Genomic DNA, 26,247 nt, shown 5'->3' on the forward strand with positions numbered 1-26,247 from the left:
CTAAGTTTAATTGGTACTATGGTTGCGAGTTCTTTCATTAAAAAAAATTAATAAAAAAGTTAATTGTTATGAAATTAAAATATATTATACATCCACCTTATTTATTATTTTATAATTTTAATAATTTACGAACTCATAATTTTAGTATGAATTTACACTCATCTTCTTCTGACTCAAGTAAAAATATTAGCTGAATGGTTAATGTTTAGGAATTGAATCAAGTATACAATATTCATAGTTAAATATCCTTTTAATTACATATCATGCATAATTATTTTGAAAATATTAATAATTTAGTTTTTACTTTTTTGTTCTTCCTCCTGCTCGTGTCTATTTTGGTCATTTGATTGATTGATTCTTCCCCTTCAGTATCGAACGGCTCACACTCGTCGTCTTCTTTCTTCTTTCACCCAAGTCCAAGTGTACTCTCTCTCTCTCTCTCTCACACACACACACACACACAGGCGTACACATTACACACATTCTCTCTCACACATTATATAACCGTTTTCACTTCCCCTCTTTCCTTTAATATTACATCTAGGGTTTCCCATGCTTCAAACCCGTTGTTCTGATCGCCGAAGATTTCTGTTCGCCGGTTCTCCAATTAACGAATTTCAGGTGATTTTCGACCTCATATCATTCTTCCCCTTTTCCACAAGTCTGAATTTGTAGATTTCGCTCAATTATCTATTTGATTTAATTTTCGTTTTCTTTTTCCTCTTTTGATTTCTGGTGGATTTTTCGCAGCTTCTGTTTTTTGTGTCTGCAATCTAATCGTAGCGTTTCTTTTATTTGGTTAGGGTTCCGAGTCCGATTGATAGGTTGTTCGGATTAGGTCTTCAGTCTGAAAAGGGGATTCTATTTAGCGGGTGGTGCTTTTTGTTTCTTTCTGGGCTGGCGATTCTGTTTTCAGAAGGACTAGTTCTCTCGTCGGTTCAATTTTTACCTGGTTCTGTTCTGCTTTTCTAGGGTTTTGAATTTTGAATTTGGACCGAAGACATTCTGGAATTGGGATTTCTGAAATAGTGATAAAGCTGGTGAATGGCGATTGAAAAGAATAATACCTTCAAGGTGGCTCGGTTTGACCCTGAGTATCATTCCCTGCACAGTAGGGACAAACTTTTGTCGAGCGATGATGAAGATTTTCAGCGGCCAAACCCTACGCCAGCTGTTGAATCAGATGAAGACGATGATGGTGAGTTTGACGAATGTGATTCTGGAGCAGGCTCTGACGACTTCGATTTACTGGAGTTGGGTGAAACCGGTGAGGAGTTTTGCCAGGTGGAGGATCAAACTTGTAGCATTCCCTACGAGTTGTACGATCTTCCTGGCTTAAAACATTTGCTGTCTATGGAGGTGTGGAACGAGTGTCTAACCGAAGAGGAAAGATTTGGTCTTGCCAGGTATTTACCTGACATGGACCAAGAGAATTTTGTGGTCACGCTGAAAGAGCTTTTCGCCGGTGATAATTTGCATTTCGGCAGCCCTGTTGATAAGTTGTTTGATATGTTGAAAGGAGGGCTTTGTGAGCCGAGGGTGGCACTTTATCGGCGGGGCTGGAAATTTTTCCAGAGAAGACAGCATTATCATAACTTGAGGAAACATCAGAATTCCATGGTGAATAGTTTCTGTCAGATGAGGGATACGTGGCTGAATTACAGAGGTTACAGTATCGAAGAGAAGCTTCGTGTGTTGAATATTATGAAGAGTGAGAAGAGTTTGATGAATGAGTCTTCTGACCCAGAGGAGTCGGGCGATGATTTGTGGGGCCCGAATATTTCTTCTCGTGGGCCAAAACCTACCAACGAGCCATCAAAACATGGGAAGCAGAAACGAAGAGGAGCAGACAATATTCCTCCAACCCAGCAAAGAATCAAAATGAAGTCAGGGCGCAGTAATTCTTCTGCGGCAGTCAGGTTGAATGAGCATATGATAGAAGATGATGATGAGGAAGAAAGTATATATGAAGTGGCTGTGCACAGAGAAAAACCTGAGGCTTCAAAGTTTGGGAAGAAACGTGAAGGCACAAGAGCTGAAGATGATGTGGATACTTTCAGGGGTATTCCTATCTCAGTGAGGAATGATTTGCATGCTCTTGGCAGGAATAAAACCATTAATCAGTTGTCTGATATCGAGGTGTTAACTTCAAAGCCGTCTAATGCGAAAAATATATCCGATCGAGGGAAAAGAGTTAAGTACGAGAATCTTCAGCATATGAAATCTGGCAAGGGTCAGAAGTCGAATTCGGTAAACCTTTTAATTGGAAGTGATCCAGCATGGCTCAGTAAACAACACGGGGGTTTACTTCCCCCCGAATTATCATATAAGCCCAGTTATTCGAATGCCAAAAATAAGAAGTGGAAGATGGGTAAGGAAGCCGTTGAGTTCAATGAGAATCACACGTTAATGCATGCCGATCATAGAGCTAAGCCTTTAGAGGATACATTTGCGAAAAGTGAAGAAACAGAATCGGATTCCTCTGAACAAATGGATGAGAATGAGGATGGCAATCCTTTGATGAGGAGCAAATGGGCTTACCCGGGTACTATGGCAGATTCTAGATATGTCCCGCATACAAAGAAGGGCAAATTTTCTGAGAAAGATAAAAAGGGCAGTCACCTGAAGCTCGCTCAATCATCACAGTCTTCCCAAAAATTTGAGGGTAGCATCGATCTTGAGGCGATGAAAGCAGAACAAAAGGGAAAGATGCATAACTTGGGCTACTTGAATATTTTGCCCACCAATGGTTTGGATAAAGACTATTTTCCTCGACCAGATAATGTATTCTACCCATTGGGACACAGTGGTCACGTTGAAGGGAACTACAGCAACAGTTTCCATATACCGTCACTGAAATCCTCTCTGGTGGGAGATAGAAGGATCAAAGGTGAAATTCTCTCTGAATTTGATGTACTTCAGTCAACTTATATGCATGACTATAAACTTCAAGGTGATTTATTTCGGACACGCCAGCTGGGGGCAGATAATGGGATTCCTTTTGAATTGGGTAGGAAGAACCAGATGATGGATCCGTCCACTGGCCATCATCATCTTGAGCCATTGATGGGGTGTAGCAATCTCTCAAAGAAACGGAAAATAAAACACGATATGGTATACACGCACCTGCAAGATAATAATGACTACCTTCGTGATGAGGCTCAGGTGCAACTCGATAACATGGGTTCGTTGAAAAAACGTGGAAAGAACAAGTTAGAGGATGTTTCGGATTCTCTTGAGAAGGAATTATCTGAGCAGCCTCCTATTCTGGAGATGGAAACGGAAGATGTTGCAACAGAAACTAAACCACAGAAAAAGCCGTTCCCTTTAATCACACCAACTGTTCATTCGGGATTCTCGTTTTCCATCATTCATCTTCTTTCAGCAGTTCGCACGGCAATGATCACTCTGCTTCCGGAAGATTCCTCAGAAGCCAGAAAGCATCTCGGTAAGAACGATGCCGAGCAATGCAGTAGCAAACAGGAAGACACCATAGTGGATATTAACGCTTCTCTCCCTTGTGATGAAGCAAATAATGTCCCTTCTCTCACTGTTCAGGAAATTGTTAGCCGTGTTAGATCGAACCCTGGAGATCCCTCTATTACGGAAACACAGGAACCACTTCAGGATTTGGTAAGAAGTGTTTTAAGAATATTTGCATCAAGAACCGCACCCCTAGGAGCGAAAGGGTGGAAGCCGCTCGTTGTATATGAAAGATCTTCAAAGAGTTGGACATGGGTTGGTCCTGTTTCTCGTAATTTATCCGACTCTGAAGCGGTTGAAGAGGTGACATCTCCAGATTATTGGGGGCTTCCTCATAGAATGCTTGTCAAGTTAGTCGACTCGTTTGCTAATTGGCTGAAAAATAGTCAGGATGCACTTCAGCAAATTGGAACTCTCCCTTCACCTCCTTCAACACTGGTGCAAATCAATTTGGACGAGAAAGAAAGATTCAAAGACACGAGAGCTCAGAAAAGTCTCAGTACAATCAGCCCGAGCAGTGAAGAAGTGAGAGCTTATTTCCAGAAAGAAGAAGTTCTTCGATATTTGATACCAGACAGGGCTTTTTCTTACACAGCTATCGATGGCAAAAAATCCATCGTGGCTCCTTTGAGACGGTGCGGTGGAAAGCCAACATCAAAGGCACGAGACCATTTTATGCTTAAACGGGATAGGCCGCCACATGTCACGATCCTGTGTCTCGTGAGAGATGCAGCAGCTAGATTGCCTGGGAGTATTGGGACTAGGGCAGATGTTTGTACATTGATTAGAGATTCGCAGTATGTTATGGAAGATGTGTCCGATGCACAGGTGAATCAAGTGGTTAGTGGAGCATTGGACCGTCTGCATTACGAGCGGGACCCATGTGTGCAATTCGACGGTGAGAGGAAATTGTGGGTCTATTTGCATAGAGAGAGAGAGGAGGAAGATTTTGAGGATGATGGGACTTCGTCCACAAAGAAATGGAGAAGGCAAAAGAAAGAAGCTACTGAGGCTGTTGAGCAATCGGGATTTGATTTGGATGATCAGGTGGATGACAATGCTGAAATTGATATGGAAGAAAATAAATTGCTCGGCCAAGAGAATAATGATTCTACTGATATAGGTTTTCATGACGGGACTTTTGGTGGGGAGCCACCAGCATGATTGTTCTATGAGGTAATTTACGATTAATTGGGAAAGTGTTTGCCTTAGTTTCAGCATTCTTATTCATTTTGTTTCTTCCCTTGAGATTTAAGATGATTCAGATCTCGATCGACCTTGTTACGTATAATTGAGAAATGGTTTGGTATTTCGTAATAGCATTAACGAAGTAATGTGTAGATTGTTGAAAGTGACTGCAACATATGCTTATAGATTATTGAAATTGTATTTATCTTCTCTTTTCTCTCCATTTATCCCCTTCTTTTCGCTCTAATCTTTATTCTTCGATCTTATTTTTCACCTCGAATTATGTTTAAACAGTCATATATCCAGAACCTGGGTTTATTTGGCAGAGAATAATTATACATAAAGAACTACTTATGCGAGTGTTTATGTAGAACACCATTAATTGTATATTAATTCCATACATTAACGAAGTCAAAGGTTATATATTAAGACAATAAACCCCACTGTTAAAGAATAATTATAATCAGACACAAATCAGACACAACAGCCTTTCAAATCTGCAGAAGATTTATATTTTCTCACGACACTACAAATCAATTTAATGAGTAAATCCTAAAACAAGCACCAAAATCGAAAAATAATGATTTTCTTACACTGGAGAATTTCAAAGACGTGAAATTCCAAGTTCTACTGTTTGCTGTGGAGATGGCTCACTCATCCATCTCCAAAAAAAAAAAAAAAGAATTTAATCCATCAAGAATAGCAATAATCAGACAAATATAATTGGTTTCTCTACTTCATTCAAGCCACTACTTTCTGTACAACAGGTAACTTTAAAATCTTATTGCTACACCATATGCATATACTAATCCACTCCCTTTAATTGATTGCAGTGAGAGGAACTCGAGGGTCTCTCAAAGAGACGGCCGCTTCTAAGATGTGCTTTACTTCTCCATTTGCTTGCTGCTTCGATGATTTTGCATCCCAAAACGATTTTAGTAGTTCTTCAAAGGATGGTGTTCTCAGTTCCTCAATGGAAGCAGCACTCGGAGGGCTAATCGGTCTTTTTCTCGGCGTTGAGCATGATGGTTCGTCAACCTGCAAATATATATATAGAAAAAAATAAAATGAAAAATCGGACCTAGCGATCCAGGTTGTTTGTATAGTGAAAACTTCCGGTTGTCTTTTCTTACCATGTACTCTTCTAGCAGGCATTTTCCTGCATTATCTGTGATTTCCACAATCTTGTGGTAATGCCCATTATTCAATTCTCTCAAGTCTCCACAGCAAGGAACAATCATGGAATCAAGATTACTACAAGCCTCATGGTCAAGTTGTAACGAACCTGCAAGGTTTGTTTCAGCTTTATACAAATGTTTGAACAGTATAATTTTTCTATCGATTTTGAACAACTCCGTAATAATACATGCAAAAAAGAAAAGAAAAAGGTAAAATCTTACGATCAATGGATGAGAGAAGATTCTTGCTTCCAGTATCAGCATCTTCCAGCGCAGAACTCACAGCAGAAGAGAACTGCTCTCGTAAGACTTCAATCGTGTTCATCCCTCCCCTAGAGAGTAAAGAACAGCAGCACATTCACATAAAAGAAGCCAATGCAAAATAGGGCTGATTTTGAAACAAAATCCTGTAATTTTATTACTAACCTAACTATTTCGTCCACTGAGGCAACATTTGTCTTCTCAAGATGAAGCAGTGAATCCTGAGCGCGTTTCCATTGTTCTGCACCCAATTTTGCTTGCCCCAAACTGCATATTTTGAGTTCCAATTCAGCAATGTGATAAAAATGTATACCGTAACGTTTATAGATAAATGTTTCTAACCATTTGTGGAGAACGCCTTCCATATCTTCTTTCCCAATTTCGACTGATGCTGTGTCCTCAAGATAGCGAGATTCAGTGCTCTGTGTGTAACTTGTCCATTCAGTTTTAATAGAACAAGTGTTTTGTTGCATAATTGACATCTCTTGCTGTAATTTGTTTGTTCTGTTTGCTGCGTTCTCTCGAAGGCCATCAACTGAACATTTAACCTAGTGGACGAAAATAAAAAGAGTAAGGAATTTGCTTGTGGTCACCACCATTTCACTTTTGCAGGAGTGTCCATGGACAATTTCTGTATTGGCCATGAAACTTTGATATTGTTGAAAAAACAGTCTTTATATTTCATCAGAACTCACAACTAGTAAAAAGAAATCTTGAAAAGGACAGTAGAATGAGGGAAATGAATTACCAGTTTTTTCTTCCGAGTATTCGATTCAGCAAGCAGCTCTGCCACTTTTGCTAATAGTTGTTTTTCTTCATGGGCAGCACACTCCTACAGTGAATCATACACTCGCTCAGAAAAAAAACCCACATGTAAACTAATTCAAAGTAAAGTGGTGTTTCTAGTTACCTCAAACTTCTTTTCAAGTTCAGATAATTTCTGATCATTACTTGTCTGCGCCTCTTCCACAATTTGGCCCAACTTTGAAGCATGCCCATCTAAAGTCTTGAAGAAGTTTACAGTAACGTTGGAAATTGATCTAGTCGTCTCGACAGTTCTGCTATGAGCCTGTACAATGTTTAATTGTCAATAAAAACCCCTTGTGAAAAGAAACTATGAACAGATAAAGTAACCGGAATAAAAACCTCTCGTTGCTGTTGTGCATAGGCTGTTAACTTTTTCTCCTGACTATGCAGACTGTCTTGGAGATCATGAAGTAAACTATCAGCCTCGGAAGTAATTCCTTCAAAAAGCTGCAACACATAATATAACAGTCAAATCGTGCTAAATTTTGGTTCTATAGCAATCCCTGAATGCAGTTTCAGTGAACACAAACCTCTTCTAAGGCCAATGAGTGTTTTGAAACTTCAGAGTTCAGCCGACCAAAAGTTGACTGAGAGTTCGAATCAAGTTCTCCAGCTAAATCATCTAAAGCCTTGATACCAGAGCCATACATGGTTTTCAATTTTTCTAGATGATTCCTAAGCTCTTCAGTAGCCTACAAGTGGAAGAGAGTTTTTAAGGAAAATGCACTTGCAAACTATTGCAGGTGTTCACTATACAGATGAACTATATACCTGAGTCTTTGTGGATACAAATGAATGCATGTCTTCTTCCATCCCTTTCAGTTGTTGTTCTTGCTCTGTAGTCGAAGATGCCACAGCTTTATGCAAGATTTCAAGCTGCTGAGTCAATTGAGATTGGAACTTTTGTACAAGAATTCTGTTGCCATCTTCTATTTTGTCCTTGCGCTCTGGAAGATTAGCAGTACTTAAAATTAGGAAAATAGCATTTTTACTTAAAAAGTAAAGCATCAGGGTATTTTCTGAGTAAAGATGCAGACCAATCTTGGTGAAGAGATTAGTGACATCTGCTGCAGCATGCTCCAGTTCTGCTCGAAGCTCAAGTGCCCGCTCAACGAGTGATTTTTCTGGTAGAAAGAAGTTGCATGAAAATGTGATAGAGCAGTGTATATTTTTATCATAACCTAACCTCAAAAGTCTTTTGTTATCACAAGTCGAAGGAAAAAATATATATATATTTGGTTGATGGTGGAAGAAGGCCAAAAGGTGAGATCACATTATTCAGAATGATTTGTACAAAATTAACTTTATTGGAACTATGAAAAAGATGCCACCTACCAGACTTAAGAAGATTGGATATCAGGTATTCCTTTTCTTTAATTGTTGCATTTGCCTGCCTATGTCTTTCTTCAAGATCAAGCAACGCATGCTCAGTTCCCTGAAGCTTTTTCTGAATTCCAACCAAAAACCTAGTTAGTCTATAACAGTAAGGCAAAAAGAGGAAGGCCGTTATTAAAATTGTGGACGTTCAATTATTACCTCAGTCTTTTCAAGTTTATCACTCAGCTCAACAGTCAACTGCTGCTGAGAATTGTACAATTCTTGGAGCTCCGCTAGTTGCTGTTCAGGATGCCCCAAGTTATAATCGCACTCATTTCAATATACCAAAACCAAAAGTTCCAGTAAGATTTTTTGTTAAATACCTTGTCTCTGGAATCAAAATCAAGTTCCATACGCTCTATCTTCTCTGTCATAGCCTGAGAAGTGAGAAATTAGACGTTAATTTGGAAATCTTTCGTAGCTTCTTAAATAGTTGCAGTATATGTATATGAACACACTTGATATCAGTACATCACCACACCTTTTTATCTGCCTCGTCTTGGAGATAACGATCTCTTGGTATGTAGATCCCATTCTTCTCTCTTGCAGCATACACCTCTAAAAAAACATAAAGTTAATGTAAGGCAATATAAAATATCATTAAAAAAAATGAATTTTAACTATTCAATGACAAGAAACGAATTTCACAGAGAGAGAGAGAGATCAGTTATCAACCTTGCTTTAGCCGATCAATTTCAAAATACAAATCCTTTATTACTGCAGATTTCATCATCTTCTGATTGATCTGTTAATCATATTAACCAATAAATACTTCATCTGTTAATCAATAGAATTGAGAGCAAAGCAGCTGACAATGTCAATACTAACCTCTGGTTTGTTCTTTATGTTTTTGGCTCGGTGAGCATAATCTAAAGTGCTTAGTGTCTCTTCCAAACAATGGATAGAGGGGGATATTGTGGCAATTATACACGTCTTTGTTTTCCCTCCCAGAGAATCTCTCAGCAACCTTGTTAACTTGCTGTCCCTGAAGATTTCGGGTTACAATGTTTAATAATCATTACGAAACATGCCTGGCCAGAGTAAACAATAAATTTGGCAAGATCCATACCTGTAGGGAATATGACCAGAATGCTCAACCAAAGCATTTATTACTCGACCAAGTGTCAGCAAGCTCTTGTTAATTTCACCTGCCTCCCTTGCTCTGCCCTGCAGAAGTAGATAAAAAATTAAAACACAACAGAGCTTTTTATAGGACTATACGCCCTTCTGAATACATTATCTTCTACTATATGATGCATCCACAAGTTCAAAATATGCAAATTCTGTAATGTTCTCACATCTCGGGCACCGGAGCGTGAAATATTCTCTGAGCCAGCAAGATCAACAAGATTAAGTTTCCCACATTTGATCATTTCCTCTCCTTCTGGAGTACACTCTTTGATGTGAATAGTGATAGAAAAAATAGAGTGCGAACGACTGCTCTGTTTGTTGAGAAGAGTCTCTGCTGTTCTCCTTTTAGCAGAACCTTTCTCTAAGATCTTATAGATTTCATTTGCAGTAGTCACTATTTCTTCCTCCAATCCCCTAACCAAAACTCCGCCTTTTCCGTCTTCCATGAGCGCTATTGGTTTCTTCGACTTGTCATCAGTGAATTTTGAGCATTCTTCTGGTGCCAAGAGATCTGATATTTCCTCATTGTATAGCTCTAAGAACGTAACTTTCATGCTATATTCAGCATTCTGAGCCTCTAAGATATCAAATATTTGTCTAACAGCTCTCGGAATGACACCCGCATCGCTTGGAAATTCACCATTCTGAACAGAAAGAAAAGTCAAATCACCATAATGAAGCTATAAATGTAATAGTATAAAAGCATTACAGATAAAAAGATTTTTCCATCAGTAGAGATCAAACCTTTTTTCTTGCTCCACCCTCCATTGTGTAAGTCTTTCCAGTTCCTGTTTGCCCATAGGCAAAGATGGTGCAATTATAGCCCTCTAGGACTTCAAACACTATGGGGCTGACTGCTTGATGGTATAAATCCTTTTGCTGCGATGACGGACCAAAGACCTGAACACAAGTTTAATTTGAGAAAATAGAATTTCAGAACTTTGATGGAAATGAGAAACAACTATTTGTCACACACGACTTAAACCAATACTGACAACTCTTTTTGATGAATAATCAAAATCCTGAATTCATAACATCGGATTCAGAAAGCCCGTATGAATTTCAAAAGCTATAGAACGCAGTTCAGTTTTTCTCTTTCAGGTTTTCCTCTGTTTCTCCCCGTATTTTATTTTCTACAACCAGAACATTGTTAAACAGAGAGGCATCTAAACATATATCAAACCTTGTCAAAGAGGAAAGTCCTATCAATCTGCTTGTTAGCAATATTCTGAACAGCACAAACTTCTCTTCTGTTGTCATTGCAAGAAATCACCACAGGGGTGTGTACTTTGATCTCATCCTCACTCAATGGCCTGTGAAAAATAAACCCAGAACATCAAAAAAAGGATAAAATAGGAATTAACCAAAGCGAAGCACAAACTAAAACACAGAACAACTATAAGTGAATTAGTTTACCTGCATCGCACAATGACCTGTACATTTACACCTTTATCCTTATCATGCTTCCCACTGAAACTCCCCTCTCCTGATCGCAGATCTCTCACCGCCTTATCACTCGAACGCGGCGTCTGAGATGGCGATACTGGCACCACTCCTCCACCACCACCTCCTCTTCTCTGGGAAGCCTCCATCTTTCTATATTTGTTCAGTCACTTCAAATCTGACGAATTCCACTGATTAATCAATCAATTAATAAATCTCCTCTCCTTCTGTACTGCGCAACAAAAAATCAAATCAACTCGACAGAGTCAACTCAAGCACATTTATTCCAAATCTCCAAGATAAATCGCAAATCAAAACAGGCACATTAATAAAATCAACATCAAATGCGGAATCTTTCTATTTTCGGCGAGCAAAAATAAACAATCGAGATGTAAATCGGAAAAGGACGGCCGATCGATGCTCAAACAACGACAAATCAACTTAAAAAACGATCAAATTTCACGTTGAAAAAAACAGTAAAAATCACCGACAGGTCGTCGTCCGCCTCTGCATACAAAAAATCAATGTACGTATAGTTGTACGTATATGTCGAATAATACTTACAGTGGATTATAAGCGGCCGGCAGCAAACTGAAAATTTTCGTCGGAGAATGCAAGTAGTACAAATGGCGAAGCTATAGAGACAATATAGTGAACGGAGACTGTGAGGCTGAAATTGGGAATTTTTTATTTTATTATATTAAGAGAGAGAAAGAAGAGAGAGAAAGAAGAAGAAGCTTACAAAAGAATATGGCCGTTACGGAGAGAGGGTTTGAATTTTAGAGAGAGAGAGAGAGACGATAAGAGATGACGGTGTTGAGGTCCCCCGTTTGCAAGTGATCAGCTGATTTTGTGACCGTTTGTTATTTAAACCCTTTCTATTAGGGGTTATTCTTTTTTTTTTTTCAAATATTTGGAGAGGTTAAATATTGTTTTTTATTATTTAAATAATGGGCTATTGGATTTGGATTTAGAGTTTGTTTTAATAAGCTTATGATTTGCAATTATTTAACCAAATTTGAAATTATTTTCAATAATTGATATCAAGCATTTAACAGTTTAGGTGAACTTGACAGTGAATTTGAAATTTCATCAATTTTGAGAAAAAATAATTTTAAATTTTTTTGGAGTCACTCTTGTGAGCTGGAGTCAATTAAATTGTTATTTTTGAACATATTTTACAAATTGAGTATGTTTAGGTTGTGATTATAAAACAAATTTCACTTGGGTTTATGTTTATTGTGATTTATGAGTTATTGAATGAAAGTGTCAGTTGATTTATTAGTTAAAAGAAAAAGAAGTTTTACAAAAAAAAAAAATTAACTAAACCATCTGCTACATCAAGTTATTAAAAACAATAAATATAAGGTTCTAATTAAGATATGTACTTTCAAGAAAAAAAAAACATTAATATTAAAGTACTTACATACTAAAATTTCAATATATAAACTATAGCATAATATGAATATTATAATTAAATTTGAAATTTGAATTACTGGAAATTAGGTGAATTTCATCCAATGAGTGAGGAAACAGTGGGGTCATGATAATGTGACACAAGAAATTTGTCGTTTGTATGCTTAGGAAAAATACAAAATTTATTAATTGAACTGATCAAGAATCAACATACTGCATGCATTACCTTTTCTTTAAGATATGTTTATCAGGGGTGACAAATCCCAGGCAAATGGGGACAAAAATATATTTGATAATAATTTCTCATTTTTAGTAAAAATAATAAAATACATAATAATAGCCTGTGTAAATATATTAAACTCAATGGATCATTGGTTTCGTATAAATTAAATATCGTAAACGTCCTGTAAGGGCAACCTAACGGTTGGAGCTAGTGAGCTTGTGTCAATTGACCCAATCGTCTAGTGAAATAACGGGACATATTAATCCATTATACACATATATAAATGTTGCAAGTAGTTTTGGAGTAATTAATTAATTAGGGTTGATGTTAGATGAATATTTGTCTAGGGAAAAGTGGAAATTAAGGTAAGGTAAAACATCACATTAATTAGTAAAAACAGATAATAATAGCAAAATAAGGGGACAAGGGTGCTAAATGCACTACCATACCATGTGCTTAATATTCATTTGAACCCCTTCACATGACTCACCTATACGTACGTAGTACCCCCAAATAACTTCGATCTAGACTATATATATTCATTTAATTTTACTATTTATTGCCATCACTCTCACGCCATACCTAAAACTAATAATTAAGCTAAGAGAATTTTTTTTAATACTTTGAATTATAAACATTAATTAAGGGGGAAAAAACGCACCAAACATCCATGCATGTCTACGGAGCCGTTAATTACATGAAGAAATTAATAAACTACATATATTATATATTTAACGTGTATGTATTTAATTTATTATGCACTTGTAACATTTTGTACCAGTTGATACATATATACATCATATGCGTAAATATAATATTATATTTCATAATATATATATATATATATGAGGAGTATATATTGTTGCTTGGACAGCACTCTTTGCAAAATGTGGAGTATTCTTTACTTCACCTCTCCCTCCCATCTTTTTTTTTTTTACCACATGAACGAACTGTATACATTGGCCTTTCACTGACACTCGAAATCAAAGAAGATTATTTGATTCTTCTACAAGTTATATATATATATATACATGTATGTATGTATGTATATATGGTTAATGGTTGCTTTCTACAGTTTCAGAACATATGCATGTTGTCTATATATATACCTGGTGTGTTTTTCTTTAACCACGTGGTCTACTAAAGTCTGTGTATTTAACCCAATATATATTATTCTTAACCCACATTCTCTATAATATTCTTACCCAAACACTAGTTTAATTTGTTTTGGCATGGCTAGCTGTAAAGTTATGAATTGCGCGTGATTAATCTATATATATATATATATATATATATATATATATATATATATATATATATATATATATATATATATATATAACAATTAATGATTACACAATAATATAAAAAAATATAATTGGGTGGATATATAAAGAAATCCAAAAAATGGATAAAAGGGTCCAATTAATATTGGAATACGGATAATTACGAGTTTAGCTATCTGCTATAGATGGTCCCAAACACCAGATTGGATCCAATCTATATACACTATTTTTTCTTCTTCCTTTTTTTTTTTTTTTTTTAAATTAATATTATTTTATTTATAATAATTTATTGAATAAATGTTATGTTCCGTTTGGATATTGAAATGAACCAGAAAAAAGTTAATAAAGAACCACGTTTCTTTGATTTACTTTGACGATAGAGGCCAGAGTAGAACCCATCAATAGGATTTAATTAGGCCCATGTAGAGAGAATATATTCTCTAAATAGAGTTTGCTTTCGGCCCAATTGGAGTGGCACGAAAGTTGTACCATTTCAAAATTTAATATCAAATTATTAATTTATTAATTAATTCAATATTTTATTAGGATTATTTAGTTTGAAATAGTATGCTAGTTATTTGTTTTAGATCAACATTAATCTTTCATTTCTTGTTGCAATAGGGTTATAATTTAATAGCATTTTATTATCTTTAAATACGTATCTTATTTTTAGGATAGTACGGGAAATTAGATGCTACACCGAATGTAATCTAATCTACAATTAATAAACACCCCGTATATATAACCAGGTGTAGCATCGTCTAACTCCCCGTTAGACTTTCAAGTAGGCAAACGAAACGGAATGAACACTCTTTTGACAGCAAAACTAACTGCATGCAGCAACTATATTACATGCATGCAGTCAACACTCTTCAAAACCAAAACTAAGTTCTTTCATATATACCTAATAATCCATATATCACACAATTCTTCCAAAATTTCCTTCAACGGCACACATGCATATTTTTTTTTATATATTTTATTTATTTCAAACAATCTAGTACGCACTATATATAAATTAAAGTGAATATAATTTCCTCAATCCAACACACTGCACAAGAAAATCAAAACGAAGCAAAAATGGAATATTCCTCCAAACTAATTATTTTCATCTTCCAATTAACCCTAATCATCTTTGCCACATCATTATGTACCGCCGCCGCAGCCGCCAACAACAACTCCAACCTCTTCCGCGAATACATCGGAGCGGAATTCAACAGCGTCAAATTCTCCGACCTCCCGATAAACCCGCGCGTCGACTTCCACTTCATCCTCTCCTTCGCCATCGACTATGTTGGCACCAGATTTCTGCTAGTGAAGATTGAAGAAATTCGCCATACGTGGAAATTAAAGATTGGCAAAGATTTGTTTTTCATGTTTATTTTGGAATTAATTAGAGTCTTATTCTTGTAATATTGTTATTAGGACTTAAATTTATTTCCATGTATTATATTATAGTTAGGTATTTTTTGTACTTATCTAGAATAGAAGTAGAAATCGACTAGGATTCTATTACCTAGTTAAATCGATTTCTTAGGGCCCAAGTTAGGTTTATGGTGGTGATTCCGTGCCTATATAAGGCCCTCAACCTCATATGAGTTATATGGAGCTTTAATAAGAAAAATCCCAGCATAAAGGCTTTGAAGGGTGCAGCCCGTGCTGCAGCGCGCGCAGATCTCAGGAGAGGTCGATCCAAACGGCAGTTCAACATTGGAGGAAGTCCAACGGCAGTTCAACATTGGAGGAAGTCCAAGAGTGCGAATGGAGGAATTGCTTTGATTATAGTGTGCGGATGGAGGAATTGCTTTGATTATAGTGTTTTTATTAAGTCCTATTAATATACACTTAAATCTGAACTAGTTTTGCAAGTCCTCGTGGATGTAGGGTACATTTGTATCCGAACCATGGGACACAAACAACCTCACCCCACCACAAGTCTCCGCCATCAAATCCCGAAACCCTAACGTCAAAGTCGCACTCAGCCTAGCTAGGCGGCGACACGGCGCCCGACGGCCACCCGGCCTACTTCAACCCTACCTCCGTTGAATCTTGGCTCTCCAACGCCGTCGCCTCCCTAACAAAAATCATCCAATCCTACAACCTCGACGGGATCGACATCGACTACGAGCACTTCAAATCAACCCCCGCCGAAGTTTTCGCGGAGTGCATCGGGAGGCTGGTCTCGACGTTGAAGAACAATGGGGTTATTTCTTTCGCGTCGATAGCTCCGTTCGATGACGAACAAGTGCAGAGCCACTACGCAGCGCTGTAGAGAAGATATGGGCGCGTGATCGACTACGTGAATTTCCAGTTCTACCCTTACGATGAAGGGATTAGTGTGGAGAAATTCTTGGGGTATTTTGCGGAGCAGAGTTTGAATTACGGTGGAGGGAAGGTGTTGGTTAGTTTCATCAGTGATGGGAGTGGTGGTTTGGGCCCCCGTGACGGATTCTTCACGGCGTGCAGTAGGTTGAAGAGTGAGGGGAATCTTCATGGAATCTTTGTTTGGTCGGCGGATGATTCTTGGGGTTAGGGTTTAAGTACGAGAAGATGTCTCAGTCTCTGCTTGCGATTTCTCACTAGCTTACAGCTCTACTGTGTGTGTGTGTATATGTATACGTATGTGTCTGCCTCATCATTTTCTGTGGATGAATTTGCATGTATTTGTGGAAGTGCTTTAAATTAATGTTAATGAAATTATATGTTTTTTTAATTTTTGTTTCTTTCATATTATCTGTTACTAATACTAATTATTATTTTCGGATTGAAGAGAGTAATTAATAATTATAATTAAAAAAAAAACTAAAAAAAAAACAAAAACAAAACAAAACAATAACAGTATTGGCTTACTGGGCCTTTGTCTAATGGGCCAAACTCACGGTTCCAAATTCCAATGAATAATTCTCACACATGTTAGGCCTTGGCCCAATAGATTTAATTAAATAAATTTCGAGTTTTTGCTAATGAAAATCATTAATTATTAGGCCTTGGCCCAATAAATTTAGTTAAATAAGTCCTTCACTTGAAGTGATTCTGCATCATCAATTATTATTTTTAATAAGTTTTTTATTTTCGAATACGATAGCCAAATAAAATTGCATATTTCTTTTCAAATCTAGCTGTTATGGTCAATCCTTTACACTTCAAAGGCAACGGATATATATATAGGGATATATATATATATATATATATATATATATATATATATATATATATATATATATATATATATATATATAGAAAAGGCTTGAAAATAAAACTGTAAAATTCATTAAATTACATTTGCAGCCATTTTCCTAATATGATCGAAATACACAATGTAATTTAAATTTTAATATTAATTTACACATCGTAACAAATATACCCATGTGTATGCGTGCTTAGTGAATAGTTATTTATGTAGATCTACGATTTAGAAACCACGTGTTATTGTATTTCACTAGGTGTAGGATCGCATAAGTTTTAATTATTTTATAGGCCCAAAAATATTTAAATTCCAATTTTGGCCATAAAATAGTGTTTTCCGTTACTTGGTAACGGACATGTGACGGCAGGGATCGAAAGTGTTTAAAATTGAACATAGGGGGTGAACTTTGTTCAATTTGAAACGAAGGGGACCAAAAGTTTAATCGAGTCAAACATGAGGGACCAAAAATTTAATTGTCCCAAATAAGTAGTTAAAAACAGACCAATATATAGCACAGCACACACATGAAAATGTCGAAAATTAAATATATTAAACCGGCCAGAATATCGGGCGGTCTACGTCTGTAAAGTGGGGTGTGGACCGGGTGGAGGGGGGTGGGGTGGGTGGGAAGAAGAGTCTCTCTTCCCTACACACCCAATCAAATGATGCCAAATCATTGTAACGCATATAACCGCATTATAACATTCTCAGCTATTATATGCCTCTTCCTCTAATTTATATCTAACACACACACATACAAACCTGTCTTCTTAATATATATATATATACACAGTCTATATATATATCTACATATACACATAGATTTACATATATGGCCTCGACTTGTATATCGAGCTGCATCGAAGACGCGCGTGTTCCGGTCAGAGCAAGCTACGTCAACCTCTACAAGTGGCCGGAATCCGACTACGAATTCGTCCGGTCGATGAGCTCCAGAACTGGCCGGAAAAATACTGTTTCGCCGGGACATAATTCTGTCTACGGCCACCCAAGGGTGGTCGACAGTGTCTCATGCAGGCAGTTATATCTGAGAAGCTACACTTTCTCCAGGGAGGAAGATTATACCCATGAAAACACCGCCGCCATCAAATGCCTCGGCAGCCGGAGTAAGGACAAGACGGCCGCCGACGAACACTCTAAGAATAGAAAGTCCGGTGGCCGGAAGAAGCGACCGGAGGTGAAGAGGAGTAAGTCGGTGTCCTCGTGCTCCGCCCTGGCTTCCATTTTCCGGCGGCTGCTCTCTTGCACCACCAAGATTGATGTTGCCAATTGATGATTCGTCCTCTAATATTATATTCTACTTTATATATATATATATATATATATATATATATATATATATTCTGCCCCTTCTTTTGTTTGAGTTTTTAATTTATACATATAGGCCTTTTTATTTTTATTTTTTGTATTTTCTCTTGTTGAAGTATATATAAAACATTATAATATTTATTATATATAATGAGTATAGTTTATTTGTGTTAGAAAGAAATGTACATTTTTTTTTTCGTTGGTATATAATTTCACCTTTCCAAAAGATATATATAATGGTAAAGAACAAATTTCTCACTATTGAATAATTGGATTTTACTTTAGAAAAAAAATTAAATAAAAATTTATCAATTTTAAGATTAATTAATAAAATTGTTGGTGTACTACTTCTATTATATGAAGTCAAAAGGTCAATGAAATCCACGTAATTGTTTAATTTGGTAAGCAACTAAATAATTATAATTAATAACTAATTAAGACGATCTATTATTCTACAATGTGCCTATATATATTCGAATAATGCACGCGTGCTATCAATTCTTTTTAAACTTACAATAAGTGAATTTTATCAAATGTGGAATCTTATATATATTCTTCTATGTTATGGATAATATAACTTATGTAATTTTTTTTATTGACATAGAACTAATATATTATCAGAGGAGTATGCAATAAGGATGACGTGTAAGGTTCTGCAATGCAATGAATGGCTTAGTGGGTGGAACGAGTAATTGAACATGTGTCAATTCACTCAGGTTCGAATCATCTTATCAACGAGCGTTGGGTGAAGTTTGTCTCATATGATCAGTCTAGTGTGATTTACGTCTCTCGTCGTCTGCGCGCGTTTCTTCGTTACTAAAAAAGAAAGGATGCCGTGCAAGACTTGAATTAGGTTGTTAGTAAGACAAAATATAAGTGCAAAAATGGGTTGGCCAATGTTTCTTTCACTTCTCACCTTTTCCGTTTTCAATATAATTCTCCACCTTTCCTTTTAGAATCGCACTTTTAAAACATGACAACTCCAACTTCAACAAAGACTCGTGAATATATTAGGGGCTTTCAATTTTATATATAATTTGCATTATGGTCCTGCTTTCTATCCAAATTCATTATTGGATCTAATAAAGTCAACGTAATCTTTATAGACATTAAAACAATGTGAATTAAATAGGGATTTTTTTTATTTTTAAATACTTTAAAGTAACGAAAAAAATAAAAATAAAATCAAGGTAGTATAAATAATGAAGAGTGGGAATATAATTAGTTATCGTCTATTGCAAATTAATTATTTGAGTTTTTAATTTGACCTGAAATTAAGCACTCATCATTATTACAAATTTTATAAATTAAATTCTTATTATTAGGGTCAAAGCTTCTTAACTCTCGGAGTCAATGGCTATTTGCATACTTGATAAGCTACAACAAATTTTATTTTATGAAACGGAAATTTAATTTGTATAGTTCATGTTTTTTATTTATTTTTTAATATTAATAATTAAATAAAATAATTGTTTATGAAAGTCAAAAGGTAATGAAAATTGCTGACGGGTGTACAATTTGAAGGTATTTATTATAGCTATTGAAAACGATTCATTAATTAAGACAGGTATTAAAAGGTTGTAATTAACCCTTTTAACTATGTATTATATTATGAAAAAAAAAAATTCATTAAAAAACTGTAAGAATGATACATAATTGAGGATGTGACTGTAATTATTCAAATAAGAGGGAGTTTTTTGTAATTTGAGAATACCTTAGGGAGGTAACCGTAATTTCCCAAAAAATAAAAACAATATCTAAATTGTTGATGTTCGTTTCCGTTACGTACTAGTTGTTATCAATTCAATATTTTCTAATAATGCGATTAGACCAAATTTATGAGTACGTCGCTGCAATTAAACCAATATATTAAATAGGTCGACCACATTCAATTAATTAATGACAATTATAATTAGGCTTAATTCCACTTTGCACCCTTGAAATATACCATTTTGGCACTTTGCACCCTCGAAACAAATTAATAGCACTTTGCACCCTCGAAATACAATAAATCATGCATAATGCACCCCAAATGAATTTTTAAAGCTAAAAAATGTAATTTAATATTTTTAGTGGTATTTTTTTTAGGATGCCAAATCTCAAATATTTTTTTTATTCATCAATCATTTTGAAACTATAAAGTTCAAAAATAAAAATAAATTTTATATATATATTAATTTTTTTTATAACAAAAATCAAATATTTTACGAAAAAAAAAATCATTCAACTATTTCGTTATCAAGTTATCTGAAAATCATATTTTCTTCCAAGTATTTTCACCTAATATTTTCAAACAGTTACATAAAAGCTCCATCAATCGAATAATTTAGTGATAAAAGCTTATTTTTTATTTTTTATTTTGTAAGAAAATGTAGGCTTTTTAAATAATCCGTGTAGTTTTTATTTTTTCGCACTTTGTCCGCTTGAAATTAGGTTGGGGGTTCAAGAAAATAACAATTTATTTTTTTTATTTTGCACCCCGAAAAAAAAACACCAATGAAAAATAAAATTGCCTTTATTATTCAATTCAGGGTGCATTGTGAATGATTTATTGTGTTTCGAGGGTGCAAAGTGCTATTAATTTGTTTCGAGGGTGCAAAGTGCCAAAATGGCATATTTCAAGGGTGCAAAGTGGAATTAAGCCTTATAATTACACTATTAGTGATAAGTATAAGCTAATGAAGAAAGTTATGATGGAGTGGGGAGTATGATTACTACGAAGGAGTAGGCCAAAAGAGAAGGGGGGCGATGGCCGATGGGCCCACCATGTAAATATAATGATTAAGTTAAACACGTTTGTAATTATGGAAACTTACAATGCAAGATGTACTTGTGTTCATCGCCACTATATATCTATATTCATTTTCATCTAACTTTTTTTTTTTCTTTTTATTTATTAATTATTTTTTTTCTTTTCGTTCTTCATTTTATGCTGAAACTACACTCCAAGTTTCGTAGTATGATTAGCTCTTTTCAAAGAATAATATATAAATATTGCACTTGAGAATATATGATCTCATGTGTGGAACAAAAAGGCCATCATACTAACTTTTTCTTATTTCAACCGAATTCAGCCCAGATTTAAGAAAGCTCAACTCGAGTGATCTTGACCATCCATTCTTTCTGACTAATTCTGATTGTTCATCCAATCACTTAAAAACTTACTTTCAAACATAATTCATGCTCACTTCTTCAGCCCTGCCTCACTCCTCTTCTGTCTCCTTTTTTCGGCGATACCTCCGTCACCTTTTTCTGGTGACACTCTATCGTCTTCAATGTACAATGGGAGACATTGACTCTGGATCACGTTCAATGCTTTAGATCGTTGCTTTGTTGGCTATATATACTATTGTTAGAGAGAGAGATAAGCGGGGCACAATGTTTTCAAATTCAAACCACATTTTGTCTTCAATTTTCGTCTTATGTGAGTAGATTGAATATTTATGAGTAAAATTGTTAAAATCTGGAAAACTCCATTGGAGCTTTGGGGAAGAAAACGAAGCAGAGAGAATGAAGAAGATTTTATTGAAAGAGGGAAAAATTGATTATTCAATTACAACGGGAAACTCATATATATATATACAGCTGGAGAAACGCTATATATGAGATAAAGTGCTAAACTAAAAATAACAACTTACACAAGAAAATTAACTACTCAAAACAGAATAACAACTTTACATAATAAACAAATCTAATATTCCAATATTCCCCCCTCAAGATGGACTGGTATAAATGTTGAGAAAAGCCATCTTGGACAAGAGATAAGACAAAGCAGGAAGAGGCAAAGCCTTGGTGAGCACATCTGCAATCTGATCAGAACCTCTAACAGGCATAAGCCGAAGCTTTTTAAGAGTGACTTGAGTCCGGACAAAATGGCAATCAATTTCTATATGCTTAGTCCGTTCATGAAACGTTGGATTGGAAGCAATATGCACTGCAGCTAAATTATCACAGAATAACAAAGTAGAGGCAGACACAACATGAAAATCCTTGAGAAGCTGAAGAATCCAAACCAGCTCACTAGAAGTGGAGGCAAGAGCCCTGTATTCTGCTTCAGCAGAAGACCTAGCCACAGTAGCTTGTTTCTTGGACTTCCAAGAAATGAGAGAATCACCAAAAAATACACAATAACCAGTAGTAGACTTTCTGGAATCCAAACAAGAACCCCAATCAGCATCTGAAAAACCTTTTAAAACATTGTCTGAAGTAGAAGAATAAAAGAGGCCTTGTCCAGGAGCTGCTTTCAAATATCTCAGAATATGATGGACAGCTTCCAGATGTGGAGTACGAGGCTGGGCTACAAACTGGCTCAGCTTATGCACATCAAAGGTGATGTCAGGTCTGGTGAGAGTGAGATAAAGCAATCTGCCAATTAATCTCCTATAAGAGGAAGGATCTGAAAGAAGCTCCCCATCTTCTGAATTAAGCTTGATCTTTGGAAGCATAGGTAGTGTAGCAGGCTTGCAATCTGTATATCTAGTATCTTTAAGGAGATTCAAAGTATACTGCCTTTGAGAAATAGAAATACTAGACTGGGATTTAGCAACCTCAATCCCAAGAAAATATTTCATGGGACCAAGATCTTTCAATTGAAATTTATTTGCAAGATCAACTTTTAAACCAGCTATATTGGCAGAACTAGGACCAGCAATAACCATATCATCAACATAAACCAACAGAGCAATAAAAGCAGAACCAGAACCTCTGGTAAACAAAGAATAATCAGACAAAGATTGAGTAAAACCCAAATCAAGAATAGCCTCTGTAAACTTAGCATTCCACTGTCTAGAAGCTTGTTTTAAACCATATAAAGACTTATGAAGCTTGCACACAAGAGATAATGAACTAGAACTATCAGCAGAAGGAATATATCCAGGAGGAAGATCCATATAAACTTCCTCATTTAAATCACCATTTAAAAAAGCATTATTGACATCTAACTGATGCAATTCCCAATGATGAGATGCAGCTAATGCAAGCAAAAGTTTAACAGTAACTAGTTTAACAACAGGAGAAAAAGTATCAATGTAATCTATACCCTCCTGTTGAGTAAAACCTCTAGCTACTAACCTGGCTTTATATCTATCTACAGAGCCATCCTATTTCCTTTTGATTTTAAACACCCATTTACAGCTGATGGAGTGTTTATCTGCTGGCAAAGGTACAACAGACCAAGTCTTGTTGTGTTCAAGAGCCTGAAGTTCTTCTGACATGGCTTGTACCCAATGATCATGCTTAGCAGCCTGTCTATAAGTGTGTGGCTCACTTTCACTGGCTACATTAAGAACAAAATGTTTAAAAGAAGTAGAAAGTTTATCATAAGAAACTACTGCATTGATAGGATATTTAGACAAAGTGCCCACAGCATTACAAGTATAATCAGCCAAATAAGAAGGAGCCTTGATCTGCCTAGAGGTTCTTCTTAGTGCAGGACCAATAGGCTCAGAACTGGTCTGATCAGAATCAGAGATGGAATCAACAGCATCCATAGAAGAATTATAACAAGATTCAGTGTTATCTGAGGCTAAAATACCAGAACTGGGGAGAACCACATGAGAATCATCCTTGTAAACATCATTAAAAGAATGAGGAGAGGAAACAGAGGAAAAAGGAAATTTATCTTCATGGAAAATCACATCTCTAGACAAAAAAACTTCCCTAGAATGAAAATCCAGTAATTTATATCCTTTTACACCAGTATGATAACCAAGGAACACACATAATCTACTTCTAGGTTGAAATTTATCTCTACCAGCTTGTAAAGTAGATGCAAACACAAGGCAACCAAAAACTTTTAAAATATCATATTTAAAAGGATTATCAGGATATAGAATAGCATAAGGAGTATTATTATTTAGATTCTTGGCAGGAGTTCTGTTAATGAGATAAACAGCAGAAAGAACACACTCATTCCAATATTCAATAGGAACTTTGGATTCAAAAAATAATGATCTAGCCACATTTAAAATGTGTTGATGTTTCCTCTCAACCACAGCATTTTGCTGGGGAGTTTGAACACATGAAAATTGATGCATAATACCAAGATTAGAAAATAAAGAGGTAAAAGACAGCTCAGGAGCATTATCTGATCTAAAAACTTTAATAGTCTTACCAAACTGAGTCTGAACCATTTTAATGAAACTTGGAATCACAGTTAGTGCATCAGACTTTGCTTTGATCATGTGCACCCAAGTGAACCTGGAACAGTCATCAACAAGGGTAATAAAGAATCTATGACCATTATAAGATTCAACTTTGTATGGACCCCAGAGATCACAGTGTATAAGATCAAAAACTTGAGAAGAAAAATTATTATTAGAAATAAAAAGAAGTCTTTTCTGCTTAGCAATAGGACATACATGACAACAAGTATCAACAGACTCAGAGTTTACAGCAGAAAAACCAATAGTGTTTTTCAAAACAGCCAATTTCTTAAAGGGAATATGACCAAGCCTTTTATGCCAAATAACAGCAGAAACTTTATTACAAAAACCAGTTTGATTATACAAGGGAACAGAACTAGAAATAGGTGTAAACTGCTCTGAGTCCAAGACATATAGACCCTCAACTTTTCTACCCTTGCCAATCATCTTCAACAACTTGTCCTGTATCATGAAAGATTGAGTTGTGAAATTAACATGACCAAAAGTATGGTCAAGAAGCATACCAACAGATAACAAATTAAAATGGAAAGTAGGAGCATAGAAAACATTCTTGAGCAGAATTTTAGAATTCAACTGAATATCACCTATAAATGGCACTTGAAAAACAGTGGAATCAGGTAAATAACTCTGGCATTGTTAACAGCTTTCATATTAATGAAGTATTTTCTATTATTGTATATATGTTTAGAAGCTCCAGAGTCCATAATCCAAAAGTGAGGTAATAATTGAGAAGACATGGAAAGAGCACATATACCTTTCATACCTGAAACGCAAGAAACAGTAGCTGTTTCCAAACCAGAAGATGAAACAGCCTGTTGCTGATTGGAAGCACCTGATTGTTGTTGGTAAATCATTTGAGAATTTACCATATTAAGGAATTGTTGACATTGAACGGGTGTCATGTTCTTGAAAAAACCATCAGTGGTGGCTTGAGCAGATTGATGCAGATCATCCAAGGGTGTTTCATAGCTGGAGACCTGATTCACATTTGAAGTCTGAAATCGAGGTTTTGCTTTGTATGCCGGTGGATAACCATGAATCTTGTAACATTTTTCCACAGTGTGACCATGCATGTTGCAATGAGTACAATAACCCCGCTCTTTTCTCTTTGGTCCAGTGCTGTAGAACTGATTATTTATCTGTCTTCTAAAACTATCGGTTTTGATAGCAAAAGCTGCACTTGAGTCAGGGTTGATAGCAGTCACAGATCTTTGTCTTTCTTCTTGAGAGACAAAGGAGAAAACCTTGCTTATCGAGGGGAGAGGGTCCATAAGTAGAATTTGACCTCTTGTCTGTGCAAGATTATCATTAAGACCCGTGAGGAAACTCATAACATACTCTTGATTGTAATGAGCACTTAACCGATCTAGACCCCCACAATCACATTTTCCACAAGAACATGCAGGGCGAAAATTGGCCAATTCGTCCCAAATTGCCTTTACTTTGGTAAAATAAACATTGACAGATTGATGACCTTGAGAAAGATTGGCTAGATCACGCCTCAATTGGAAAATGCGAGGGCCATTGGTCTGAGAGAAGCGAGTCTTCAAATCATCCCAAATTTCTTTCGCCGATGAAGAATACATGATACTACCTTGAATGTCCTTTGAAACGGAATTGATAATCCAAGACATTACCATATTATTATTTCGAATCCAAGCATTTCGCAAAATTAGGTCATCATCGCCTGGATCAGAAATCGCGCCATCAACGAATCCAACTTTGTTCTTGACCGTGAGAGAAATTGTCATTGCCCTAGCCCAGGAGGCATAGTTAT

At 35.9% G+C, this 26,247-nt stretch overlaps 3 protein-coding genes and 1 pseudogene across 9 annotated transcripts; 3 read left to right on the top strand and 1 right to left on the bottom strand.

Annotated features, from left to right (window-relative positions):
* Positions 1-337: 337 nt before the first annotated feature.
* On the top strand, positions 338-5,879 carry LOC105959161 (uncharacterized). Of its 4 annotated transcripts, none has more exons than XM_012983208.2 (3): positions 338-621; positions 804-4,659; positions 5,505-5,879. In XM_012983208.2, exon 2 carries the CDS (start codon positions 1,045-1,047, stop codon positions 4,645-4,647), a length of 3,603 nt encoding a protein of 1,200 aa, XP_012838662.2. In that variant the 5' UTR covers positions 338-621; positions 804-1,044; the 3' UTR covers positions 4,648-4,659; positions 5,505-5,879. The 4 variants fall into 4 exon arrangements, with proteins under 4 accessions (XP_012838662.2, XP_012838661.2, XP_088670291.1 ...); XM_088814165.1 differs by having other exon boundaries at positions 366-621; positions 973-4,659; XM_012983207.2 differs by lacking the exon at positions 5,505-5,879 and having other exon boundaries at positions 804-4,893.
* LOC105959162 (kinesin-like protein KIN-5D) lies at positions 5,161-11,825 on the bottom strand. Of its 4 annotated transcripts, none has more exons than XM_088814166.1 (24): positions 11,611-11,710; positions 11,433-11,538; positions 10,842-11,100; positions 10,609-10,738; positions 10,170-10,325; positions 9,593-10,069; positions 9,364-9,461; positions 9,123-9,279; positions 8,970-9,039; positions 8,776-8,852; positions 8,618-8,671; positions 8,454-8,534; positions 8,253-8,364; positions 7,955-8,041; positions 7,689-7,864; positions 7,448-7,609; positions 7,257-7,364; positions 7,021-7,179; positions 6,859-6,942; positions 6,453-6,658; positions 6,276-6,377; positions 6,072-6,181; positions 5,805-5,956; positions 5,161-5,709 (listed from the first exon to the last, which is right to left on the bottom strand). In XM_088814166.1, the coding sequence occupies exons 3-24, from the start codon at positions 11,015-11,017 to the stop codon at positions 5,491-5,493; spliced, it is 3,153 nt and encodes a 1,050-aa protein (XP_088670292.1). In that variant the 5' UTR covers positions 11,018-11,100; positions 11,433-11,538; positions 11,611-11,710; the 3' UTR covers positions 5,161-5,490. The 4 variants fall into 4 exon arrangements, with proteins under 4 accessions (XP_088670292.1, XP_088670294.1, XP_012838663.2 ...); XM_088814168.1 differs by having other exon boundaries at positions 10,842-11,046; positions 11,611-11,706; XM_012983209.2 differs by having other exon boundaries at positions 11,433-11,825.
* Positions 11,826-13,739: 1,914 nt separating this feature from the next.
* Positions 13,740-16,376, top strand: LOC105958733 (chitinase 2 pseudogene; annotated as a pseudogene).
* Positions 16,377-17,762: 1,386 nt separating this feature from the next.
* On the top strand, positions 17,763-18,435 carry LOC105958892 (uncharacterized). The gene has a single exon (XM_012982895.2). It carries the CDS (start codon positions 17,813-17,815, stop codon positions 18,269-18,271), a length of 459 nt encoding a protein of 152 aa, XP_012838349.2. The 5' UTR covers positions 17,763-17,812; the 3' UTR covers positions 18,272-18,435.
* Positions 18,436-26,247: the final 7,812 nt, after the last annotated feature.

The sequence above is a fragment of the Erythranthe guttata genome, chromosome 14 (assembly GCF_056151865.1).
Source record: "Erythranthe guttata isolate IM_541 chromosome 14, IM_541, whole genome shotgun sequence".
NCBI classification, from domain to species: Eukaryota; Viridiplantae; Streptophyta; class Magnoliopsida; order Lamiales; family Phrymaceae; genus Erythranthe; species Erythranthe guttata.

Excerpts from the sequence above, each read along its gene's own strand:
- LOC105959162 (XM_012983209.2), bottom strand. The coding sequence starts at position 11,017 with ATGGAGGCTTCCCAGAGAAGAGGAGGTGGTGGTGGAGGAGTGGTGCCA. Across the intron at positions 8,853-8,969 it reads AATTGATCGGCTAAAGCAAG|AGGTGTATGCTGCAAGAGAG; the intron begins GTTGATAACTGA and ends ATGTTTTTTTAG. Across the intron at positions 7,865-7,954 it reads TAATCTCTTCACCAAGATTG|AGCGCAAGGACAAAATAGAA; the intron begins GTCTGCATCTTT and ends CTAATCTTCCAG.
- LOC105959161 (XM_012983208.2), top strand. The coding sequence starts at position 1,045 with ATGGCGATTGAAAAGAATAATACCTTCAAGGTGGCTCGGTTTGACCCT.
- LOC105958892 (XM_012982895.2), top strand. The coding sequence starts at position 17,813 with ATGGCCTCGACTTGTATATCGAGCTGCATCGAAGACGCGCGTGTTCCG.